The sequence below is a fragment of the Anabrus simplex genome, chromosome 3, assembly GCF_040414725.1.
Source record: "Anabrus simplex isolate iqAnaSimp1 chromosome 3, ASM4041472v1, whole genome shotgun sequence".
Classification (NCBI taxonomy): domain Eukaryota; kingdom Metazoa; phylum Arthropoda; class Insecta; order Orthoptera; family Tettigoniidae; genus Anabrus; species Anabrus simplex.
Window position 1 is genome coordinate 426657728 of NC_090267.1, and position 12342 is coordinate 426670069.

The 12342-nt window shown below is 37.5% G+C and overlaps 1 protein-coding gene across 2 annotated transcripts in view; it reads left to right on the top strand.

Moving 5' to 3' along the window:
• LOC136866451 (NEDD8 ultimate buster 1) overlaps nucleotides 1–12342 on the top strand; it is a 121111-nt gene that overhangs the window by 12493 nt on the left and 96276 nt on the right. For both annotated transcript variants that reach the window (XM_067143407.2, XM_067143408.2), the window contains exon 4: nucleotides 8707–8802. In XM_067143407.2, the coding sequence (XP_066999508.1) occupies nucleotides 8707–8802 (96 nt within the window). The remainder of the gene's footprint in view (nucleotides 1–8706; nucleotides 8803–12342) is intronic.

The following is a 12342-nucleotide window of genomic DNA, read 5'->3' on the forward strand; positions in this document are numbered from 1 at the left end:
GGAAGAGAAGTTTGTCTGAAGACAAAATAAGGAACTACATCAAAGATGAAACTCTTAAGTGACATTAGTATTTCTGATAGTAGCTATAATGATTCTATTGATTCTTCAGATGATGACCTTAGTAATTCTAGTGAAAGTGAAGAAGATATTACGTCAGACGCTAAGGTGATGGTAGATGTTGAATATACATTCGTTTGGAAAAAGTGTAAGCCTGGGGATAGTGTGCGACCTAATATTATTCCATTTACGGGAAATCCTGGTGTGAGGCTTAGCTTATTACCAGAGGTGAGTGCGATTGACTGTTTTGAACTGATTCTAACAGATGTTGTAAATTTGACAGTGACCGAAAAAATTTGTTGGCCCTATGCTAAAAGTGCATTGAAAACCTTGTAAATAAATCTCCGCATGGAAGGGTACAGCTTTTGGAAAAGAGAAGCTCTTACAAAATTTGGCAATTTATTGCGTTAGTATTGCTGATGGGAATAATACAAAAGCCTGAAATAAAAATGCATTGCTCACAGGACAGTATAGGCCCTACACAAAACACCAATATTTTATGAAACTATATCACAGGCCTACTGTAAAAAAGTGTAAATAGAGTGTAAAGTAAGTTTTTATTAACCTTGAATAATATATGAATGTGTTCCCTTAATAATTGTTACTCATTCCTTGCTTCCTAAAAATAAATAAATTCCTCCGAAGAAACCTCACTTTTCTGGCACGGGAGGTCTGCCAAAACCCGCCACCAAAGGGGTTAAAACCCATGGCCAAGTAAGTTGGTATGCGGTAGGTACAGGCCATGTTGGCTGGCTGCATTGGGGAGATAGTTGTTCGAATCCCACCAACGGCGGCCCTATAGATCTTGGGGATGTAAAAAGAACTGCAGGGCAAAACACCAGAACCTTGGCATCTTGAGAAATTGTAAGAAGTAGTTGGTTGAACGTAAAACCAGTAACATTAATAATAATATATGGTCTCAACTAGTATATGCTGGCATTTTGATTTCCATTTAGTTGCAGGCTTGTAAGTTTCAATATTCTGTTTTGCTCTATCTACTGTGTGACCTGTTATTGAATTTTGATTAATTTTGCCAGGTAAATGTGGAATGAATGTACCACCAGAGAGAGATCTTTTACAGGCTGACTGAGTTGGCCACATGGTAAGGAGCGTGTAGCAGAGCGCTTGCATTCGGGAGATGGTGGGTTTGAATCCCCTGTCAGTAGCCCTAAATATGGCTTTCTGTGGTTTCCCATTTTGACACCAAGTAAATGCTGGGGCTGCTACCTTCCCAATCCTAGCCATTTCCCATCCTTATGCCATCAGAAATCTTCGAAGTGTTAGTGCAATGTTAAACTACTAGCAAAAAAATCAGCTTGTTGATATGGTCTTGCATGGAGTGTTAAATGGACTTATTTTTCATCATTCATAAATCTGGTTAATTCTGCCAGGTTTGAACCCACATTCTTGGGACCCGGAGGCAGATACGACATCTGAACTACAAAGGGAGCTATTATTACTAAGTTATTACATTTTGTGTACACTTCAACTGTCTTTTTCTAGAGACTGATGTATCTTCCTTTGCAAACTCGCTTTATTATCTGTTTATTTTTGGCCAGCTCCACAGTCTAGGGGTAGCAGCGAAGGTCTTATCTTTGTGGCTAATGACTGACTTGTGAAAAGCTTTCCCATTTTGTTGAACACAGTCCAATGCTGGACTTCACTTCAGCCAAATTATCCCATTGATCATTAATGATGGTACTAAGATAAGTCTGTTTACAGTGTTGTTCAACAGGTTTATGGTCGATTATAAGATGAAATGGCTTATGGTTTTTAGTGTCAGAGGACAAGTTCAGCTCGCCAGGTGCAGGTCTTTTGATTTGACGCCCGTTGAAGACCTGCACATCGTGATGGGGATGAAATGATGATGATAATGATGATACACCCAGCCCCTGTGCCACCGAAATTAACGAATGGTTGTTAAAATTCCCGACCCTGCCGGGAATCGAACCCGGAACGCTGTGACCAAAGGCCAGCACGCTAACCATTTAGCCATGGAGCCAGACGATTATAAGATGATATGTAGGGATAAAGTCTTTGCTTAGTTTGATAACTTTGGTTTTCATTACATTAATGTCAAGACTGTATTCATGGCTAGTCAGTGCTACTTTGTTGATGAGATACTGTAACCTTTCCAGACTCTCTGCAAAAATTACAGTGCCATCTGTAAATCAAACTTGGTTTATCTACTAGCCATTTAAACATTCCCATTTGCATAACTTCCAGTCCTTCTCTGAAGATATATTCTGAATATATGTTAAATACCAATGGAGACATCATTATACAACCTGTGCCTTACAACCCATTGGATATGTACATCTTCTGAATTCTCACCTTTCAGCATCTGATTCCAATATAAGTTGACAATAATTCTCAGATCCTTGTCATGTGGGCCAATATTTCTTAATATTTCAATCACCTTGTGATGTTGCACTCTGTCGAATACCTTCTGATATTACAAGTAACAATTCTCATTATTGTTCCATATTGAAGATGACATTAGGCATAGATATCAAGGATAATTTAATAAAAAACCACCTATTCAGTATTTTTCACGTTTAATGTGGTTATTATCTACATGATTTTATGTAGACTTATTTAGGTCAGGTACATGTTTCACCCATTATTTTGGGCATCTTCAGCCTGTAAACAACCTTTAGGTCAAGGTTTGGGACCTTTTTAACCAATATATACACTATATACAATATATACAAACATTAATGAACTCTTAAGATGGGTAGTATAAGTTAATACAGTTAAGTTTTTTGGTCCTAATCTATCTAATATGAAAAATGTCCAAAACTAAAATGGATCTTCTTTTTGGTAAAGAGGATTACATATCGGGGTTTATGTGACCCCTATATCATATTATGTTCTTGACGTACCGTGTCTGTTGACAGGATGTGTCGTCAACAGTAAGTGGAGATTTGAACTGATTGTTGCTTGTAGGTTGGTCAAGATTGAAAATATAAATTTAAATTAAATGTGTTTTAACTTGGCAGTTCTATTCTGGTTAACTTAAAATGTTCAAAAATAAAATGAAATGGATCTTCTTTTTTATCATAAGTCTTGAGAAAGGGTGATATTAAAACTGGGGCTTATTTGACCCACGATTTTCATTTTCATGTTCTTGACGTAACTAATATTTAAATGTGTTGTCGTGCACAAGTGGAGATTTAAAAAACCGATTGTTGTAGGTAGACTGGTCAAGAACATTGTGAATGAAACTGTTAGCGTCTTGACTATGGGTCTCATGTAACGTCAAGGAATTGACAAGAGTACAATGTTAAGCTGTTTCATAGTTTTAGGCTGCTGCTTAATTGAGAAGGAACATCCTAGACACTTGATACAGTCTTGTATGAATATTGTTCCCATTGATGTGTTGCTTGGTCTTTGGGAGGGATCTTAAGAATATCTGTAATGAAGTAGAAAAGTAATATTGAATTAAAAATTTAGAGCACGCGTTGTGATAAAATGTATTAAATTAACACCTCTTAACTGTAAAATGACTTACTTGTTCAATTAATACTAGTTGGACCTGTCTGTTCCAGCAGCGCCTGTCTTATCTCCTGGTGTTGTACTGGTGCGGTAATGGAGGGGCGGGGCATGGAAGGAGAGTGGGGGTAGGCTGGTCTATGGGCGTGTGTGCTGTTGCTGGAGGGGAGTTTCTAGAAGCGATATGGGCGGGTTTAACTTTTGGCATGGTGGATGAAGCATTTGAGTGTGGAGATTTAAATAATTGAGGGATTTTGTTTTGATCTGAATTCACGATATTAATTAATCTAGGTGTTAATTCGTACAAAGGATTTTTAATTTCATTGACGTTGTTGAGATTTTTATTTTTATTGTAGGTTTGGTCTAAAAAGATGTGTAGATTTTCCAGTTCATTCATTAATTTCCCTTTACCTATGCTTCTAATGATGGTAAGATCTTTCTCTCATATGTTGGCTCATCGCTGAGTACTTATTGTGTTTTTGAGCGTTATAATGTTCCAGATATCTCGTGTTAAAGCTCCGGCCAGTCTGTCCGATATAAGAAAAATCACATTGTGTATATGTTAGTTTATATATGCCGGACCTTGAATAATGGTTGCTATTGTGATTGACCTTGTTGTGGTTAAAAAATATGTTTCGATTGGTGTTAACTGTCCTGAAGGCTATATTAATATTGTGCTTCTTTAAAGTATTTGCGATCTGATGGACGGCTGGGTTGTTAGGTATATCTAAATGTGGCGAAACTAGTTTTTTTTAGGTTTTTCGGGGACGAGATTAGTGGACAATTTAATTTTGATTTTATTAATCAAACGGTTGACCATATCTATTTTAAACCCATTGAGTTGAGCAAGATTCCTTATGTACTTCAGTTCAATTTTTAAATTGTTGGGAGAAAGAGGAATTTTTAAAGCTCTATAAATTAAATTATAGAAAGAGGCTTGTTTATGGGACTTGGGGTGTAGGGATGAATTCATAATAGTTAAGGGAGAGTGTGTAGGATTCCTGTATATTCGAAAATCGAAGGTATTATGTCCGCGTGTAATAGTTAAGTCCAAAAAGTTTAATGGGCTCCTAACCTCATCGTCTTTAGTAAACTTAACATTGGGATCAATTTTGTTTAGGGACTCCAAGATCTCGTCACTATTAGTGACATTTTTGTCGAAAATTACGAAAGTATCGTCTACAAATCTGAGCCATAAACATACGCCTTTTATTTGTGTTATAATTTTTGTGTGTTCTATTGTGTCCATATAAATGTCTGCTAAGATGCCAGAAAGAGGGTCGCCCATCGCTAAGCCTTTTTGTTGGTAAAACTTTCCATTGAAAGAGAAAAAGTTGTTGCTTAAGACAAAATTTAATATCTTCATGAATTCTTCAATTTCCATCTTACTAAGGCCGCTGTGTTTATTGATATTATCACTGATGATTCTTACAGTTTCTTTGGTAGTGATGTTTGGGTACATATTTACGACGTCATAGGAGCACATTGAGTGATTGGGTCGCAGCTTAAACTTGTTTAAAATTTCGCAAAAAGTGAATGAATTTTTTAAAGGATGTTTATTATTGAATACGTAATGTTTTTTTAGGAAGCCGTGAATGAATTTTGATACTTTATAGGTGGGGCTGTTTCTACAGTTTATAATAGGGCATATTGGAATGTCCTTCTTATGAATCTTTGGTAAGGCTCTGGCTGTCGGAATACTAGGGTTCATGTTAAAAAGTTTTTGTTGTTCTTGTTCATTGAAAAGAAAGTTAGAACTTCTTATTAGAGTTTTTAGATTTCGCTGAATTCTCGTGGTTGGATCTTTGTTGACTATTGTGTATATTTTGTCCTTAAAAAAGTCTTCTGTTTTTTAAATGTATATGTTTTGATCTAGGAGAACTGTAGATCCTCCTTTGTCCGCTTTTGTGACAATAATGTTGTTGTCGTCTATTTTCTTTTTTACGTTCTGGATCAATTTTTTGTGGTCGAAATTTGAATTTGCGTTTATTTCTTCCGCTAATTTTGGTAGTTTCTTTTTTACCTCAAATCTGGTATCATTTTGTGTTTCTAAAGGGAGTTTAGAAATGTTAGCCTTGATCTCAGCTACTGTATTGATAATATCCGTTTCTTTTTTCTTGCTAGGCCAGTTATGTTTTAAGCCTTTATTCAAGATCCCCATTTCTTCTTCAGAGAACTGTACGTCTGTCAAATTAACTACTATGGGTGCATTGTTATGTGAGGGAGCCGCTTTTTGCATGTCGGAACTACGTTTTGGTAACCGTGATTGGGATGATTTTAATTGAGATAGTTTCTTGTCGAGAGTAACTTGCTTCCTATCCAACAAAGCAATCAATTTATTGTCCACATGTAGTTGGAAAGAGTTCCATTCTAACAGATGTAAAGCCTGAGCTAACGCTAAATGAACTTTATATAACTGCAGATTTAAAAGTGACTTCTTTTTATATGACGCTTTAATTTCATTTCTTAACCAAATGTCATTGACCTTGTTTTGAAAGCTATTCAAACTTTGGTTAATTAAGTTTTTTCGCTGTATAGGCTTTAAAAATTTTGGAATCAATTTTAGTTCTAGACACTGTTTTAGAAAGGCTATGTCTTTTGTTAGTTTACAAATCTTGACCTTAAGGTTGAAGTACCTATTTTGCCTGGTTGGCACCCAAATTACAAGTAACAACTCTCGTTATTGTTCCGTATTAAAGATGACGTTAGGCATAGATATCAAGGATAATTTAATTTAAAAAAAACACCTATTCAATACTTTCCACGTTTAATGTGGTTATTATCTACATGATTTTATGTAGATTTATTTAGGTCAGGTACATGTTTCACCCATTATTTTGGGCATCTTCAGCCTGTAAACAACCTTTAGGTCAAGGTTTGGGACCTTTTTAACCAATATATACACTATATACAATATATACAAACATTAATGAACTCTTAAGATGGGTAATATAAGTTAATACAGTTAAGTTTTTTGGTCCTAATCTATCTAATATGAAAAATGTCCAAAACTAAAATGGATCTTCTTTTTGGTAAAGAGGATTACATATCGGGGTTTATGTGACCCCTATATCATATTATGTTCTTGACGTACCTTGTCTGTTGACAGGATGTGTCGTCAACAATAAGTGGAGATTTGAACTGATTGTTGCTTGTAGGTTGGTCAAGATTGAAAATATAAATTTAAATTAAATGTGTTTTAACTTGGCAGTTCTATTCTGGTTAACTTAAAATGTTCAAAAATAAAATGAAATGGATCTTCTTTTTTATCATAAGTCTTGAGAAAGGGTGATATTAAAACTGGGGCTTATTTGACCCACGGTTTTCATTTTCATGTTCTTGACGTAACTAATATTTAAATGTGTTGTCGTGCACAAGTGGAGATTTAAAAAACCGATTGTTGTAGGTAGACTGGTCAAGAACATTGTGAATGAAACTGTTAGCGTCTTGACTATGGGTCTCATGTAACGTCAAGGAATTGACAAGAGTACAATATTAAGCTGTTTCATAGTTTTAGGCTGCTGCTTAATTGAGAAGGAACATCCTAGACACTTGATACAGTCTTGTATGAATATTGTTCCCGTTGATGTGTTGCTTGGTCTTTGGGAGGGATCTTAAGAATATCTGTAATGAAGTAGAAAAGTAATATTGAATTAAAAATTTAGAGCACGTGTTGTGATAAAATGTATTAAATTAACACCTCTTAACTGTAAAATGACTTACTTGTTCAATTAATACTAGTTGGACCTGTCTGTTCCAGCAGCGCCTGTCTTATCAACATTTCTACTCTTGGTGTTGTACTGGTGCGGTAATGGAGGGGCGGGGCATGGAGGGAGAGTGGGGGTAGGCTGGTCTATGGGCGTGTGTGCTGTTGCTGGAGGGGAGTTTCTAGAAGCGATATGGGCGGGTTTAACTTTTGGCATGGTGGATGAAGCATTTGAGTGTGGAGATTTAAATAATTGAGGGATTTTGTTTTGATCTGAATTCACGATATTAATTAATCTAGGTGTTAATTCGTATAAAGGATTTTTAAGGATTTCCTGTATGTATATTTAATGTTAGGGTAGTAACTTAAACTGCTGTCTTGATTATGGAAATTAAGAACAAAAATACTTATGAAAACAACTTTTTTTTTTTTTCTTTTTCTTTTTTTTCTCCAAGTCTAGTCCAAATCCATCTGTGGTGAGATACCACAGTTTTTTCTGGTATGGGCTTGAGCAAGCTTGTTACTTTAATCGACCAGTCTCAGTTTGATCTTTGGCTTTGACTATGTGAAAATGACTGATGTATGAGCAAATCTAGTAACACCATTATTTATGCAGGCAGCCTCTGTGATTTTGTATGGTCACTTGGTGGGCTTTACAGACTAATATCTAAGAGCACCTACTTGCTCTGTGAGAAAAGCAACAGGAAACTACGTCACTTCTCATTTCTCTAATTTGCCTCTACTGATACCTGGCTTTGTATGACATCTCATAGTGGAACTGTGAGGAATCTAACTAGACTTTAGATTGACACCAACAACAACAACAACAACACAGATTTTATGCAGTCCCTCTGAAACATGACTGCTGATGATGGATGTGTAGCCTGGGCAGAAGGTAAAGTCATCAGTCATTACAAACTTTATTTCCCTGAAATTGTTATCTATGTTGTGTGTGTGTTTTTGGTTTTGTTTTTTCTTTAGTCCTTGACCCAAAGGCTGGTCGGATCCCTGAGTAAAACACCATCAGTTGTCCTAGATAGCTTAGCATCATCAAAGAGGTATACTTGGGAAATTAAGCTATAAGGTGCTATTACATATCTGCAGTCTGCTAAGCCCACTGAAATGTATACACTAACCATCTCTGTGAGTGACTTTTTCCCACAGTTCATCAGAGAGACTTGCAGCAGAAGGAATGGTGTTGCTATTGTCGATCTCTGCTACCTTTGTATTGTCAGAGACAAGGGTGAGACCAAGAAAAATGTACATTAAAGTAACAAACTCGATCTAATCCCTACCAGAAGACCTAGTTAACTGGAAACACCATATTTCATTGAGGTGGATCTGAGCATATTCTGTGTATTAAAAGTGTTCCAGGAAAGAGGCTTTTTGAGAGACTATGATTTTTCACTTACATTCTAGGTTTTGAGTTATTTTTTTACATGTTTTAGGCGTTTGATGTCATGCACAAAGAGATGGAGAAAACCAAGGAAGATGCGAAGCTACTAGCAGGAAGAAGCAGTGATTATGATGAATCATATTTGCTGGTAAGATAATGCTGTAAATAATGCGTACCTATCTGTTATGAAGGTAGTAGATTGAAATAAAAATTGTGTTTGACATTCCTTATTTAAAATAAAATTGTGTGCCATAATTACATATGTAGTTCAGGTAAATTTTCCTCTAAATTCTCTTATTGATTGGCATACATTTTAGCAGTGAACCACATTTTTTGTTACTGGGATTGCCATGCCATGTCTGTATTCTGCATAATAATATCGTGGTAAAGTCCAATCTTAGTACTGTATGTCACTCACTTTATTGCTGGGATGAGGAATTTAACCACTGGAAATGCAGCATCTGTCAGTATGACTTTAAGAGTAGTGATATACGTCTTCCTAAAAACATTGCATCATAACTTCCAGAGAGCATAAAACACTATTTTGAGAACTGGAGCTACGTTAATGATATTTTCATTCAAAGGACAGTTGGTCGTTTAAATGGTGCCAAGTCGAAATGTGCGACTAGGTAGCCGAGGCCATAGATTATTATTGTTGTTGTTGCTTTTTAAGCGTCAGAGAGGATGACTTGGCTTTAGTTTCGACTTGACAGTTCACCAGAAGTTGAAGTGGTGGCACCAAGTTACTAATGAGAAAGATCAACTGATACACTGCACGCCACTAAATTATTTATTTATTTACTTATTTCTTATTCACCCGATATTCATTTTATTCACTAAAATGTCAGAGAATACTACGACGATTTCAGTATATCAGCAATAAAATGTGAACATATTTTCTTTCAACCAACTCAATCTTATATTTTATATTTTCTTCAGAGGAAACATAAGATAGATAAACAACAAATAGTAAACCAAGGGAGCTGGCCATGCAGTTAGGGGCGCGCATCATTGAGCTTGTATTCGGGAGATAGTGGGCTCAAACTCCACTGTCGGCAGTGTTGAAGATGGTTTTCAGTGGTTTACCATTTTCACACCAGGCAAATGCTAGGGTTTTACCTTAATTAAGGCCATGGCCGCTTCTTTCGAACTCCTAGCCCTTTCCTATCCCATTGTCGTCGTGAGACCTATCTGTGTTGATGCAACGTAAAGCCAATTAAAAATGTAAAAAGCAAAGGAATAGTAATACATATACCAGTCAATATGCCATTTTAAGTCCATGCCGTAGGAAGCAATTTTCGTTCTTTCCATGATATCTGGAATTGTTTGTTTGTGTGTAGGTGTGCAATGCCTAACCAAATCTACAGGACGTAGAGATCTAAAATTTTTAACATATATGGGCACAGCATTACACCGATCACTCATGGCTGTGTCAAAGAGCGATTTTTGCTTCAAGAAATGAAGCTGTCAGCATCATCAGCCACACAATATTATCAAAATTCTCTCGCATGACTTCCCGCAAAAATGTGCATCACCACGTCAATATGTCACTCCTTTTCATCAAAACTCTTCACCTGTTAAACTTCTTGATCCAAGATTATTCATTACATTTTTCAGTGAAGCATCTATGAAAGAGAGCACTCCTATCAAGTGCATGAAGTAATTTTTCCAACATAGGGTGTACACTTCTGTGGTAATAGGAATAAATGTGCCTACAGATAGCATCTTGTTGAAAAGAATCCAATTCTGAACCATCTTAGACCTATTTTTATTCCTCCCAGAAGTTTAAAGTCTGGATGATCCGGCTGCTTGTTCATCAGCAAAGTATTTTTCTTTACCAATGTTAATTATGGTACTCTTGTTGACTTACGTGGCTTCAGCTGTTGTCTGAACTGCGTGAGCAGCAGGTAAGGGGAGCACCCAGTTTTCTTTATCCCCTCTCAAAACATTCCCTCACATGCACATCATTTCACCAGATTGGATCCTAGAGGATTTCTGCAACCGAAAGCATTCTTTTCCTTGGCAGTTGCATTCTTAGTGTTAGGGAGTGTGTTGACATGGTAATATAATTGATCACGAACGGCCCTGAAGATAACCTAAAAACAATGAGTTAAACAATACATATTTAAATTGAGTACTAATATAGTGTGTTACGTTAAAGTATACCACACTCACTCGGCGGCGGCGGCCAATACTCGTATCCGAGTTTTCATTTCTTGCCTGCAGTTCCATAATCCTTAGTCCACACGATGAAGGTGGCGCTAATGGCTTATCAGACCAATTCTTGCATAAAACATGCGGCCACACATGTTGCATCCGATGGAAGGTGGGGTACGTGGCAGTGTTTGACGTAGCTTCTTTCTCTGGCAAGTTTCCTCTTCCTGTCTTCGACATTCCTGCTCAAACTGTTCAACTGCAGCTGAGATGGTAGCACGCCAGCGAGGGCGATCCAATGCAAGTGTATGCCAAGTATTTGGGTTTATATCTACTCTTCTCATGGTCTGCTTAAATTGGTCTTTATATCACTTCAGAGGAGTACCACAAGTCCTCCTGCCAGTGCTGAGTACACCATACAGGATTTGCCGAGGGAGTCTGCTGTCACTCATTCTGTATGATGGATATGGCCTGTCCATCTAAGCTGATGACCAACAATGGTGGCTTTGATACTGTTTAGCTATGCTTTCTCGAGAACTGCTATATTAGTTATATAGTCATCCCATCCTCCTCTGCGAACCATGTGACCTTGCCGCGGTGGGGAGGTTTGCATGTCCCAATGATGCAGATAGCCGAGCCGCAGGTGCAACCATATCGGATGGGTATCTGTTGAGAGACCAGACTAATGAATGGTTCATCGAAAGGGGGGTAGCAGCCTTTCGGTAGTTGCAAGGGCAGCAGTCTAGATGATTGACTGGTACGGCCTTGTAATAATACTCAACATGGCTTAGCTGTATTGATACTGCTACACGGCTAAAAGCAACGGGAAACTACAGCCGTAACTAACTCCCGAGGACATGCAGCTCTCTCTGTATGAATGATGTACTGATGATGGCTTCCTCCCGGGTAAAATATTCCGGAGGTAAACTAGTCCCCCATTCGGATCTCCGGGTGGGGACTACACGAGAGGGGGCGATCATCAGGAAGATGGATATTGACATTCTGTGAATCGGAGCGTGGAATGTTAGAAGTTTGAATCATTGGGGTAGGTTAGAGAATCTGAAAAGGGAGATGGATAGGCTAAAGTTAGATGTAGTTGGTATAAGTGAAGTACGTTGGCAGGAAGAACAAGATTTTTGGTCAGGTGACTACCGAATTATCAACACAAAATCAAACAGGGGAAATGCAGGAGTTGGTTTAATAATGAATAAGAAAATAGGGCAGCGGGTAAGCTACTAGGACCAGCATAGTGAAAGAATTATTGTCGTCAAGATAGACACCAAACCAATGCCCACCACAATAGTGCAGGTCTATATGCCTACTAGTTCAGCGGATGATGAAGAAATCGAAAGAATATATGAGGAGATAGAAGATTTAATGCAATATGTAAAAGGTGACGAGAATCTGATTGTGATGGGAGACTGGAATGCAGTGGTAGGCCAAGGAAGAGAAGGTAGTACAGTAGGAGAATTTGGATTGGGACAAAGGAACAAAAGAGGAAGTCGGCTGGTTGAATTCCGCACTGATCATAATT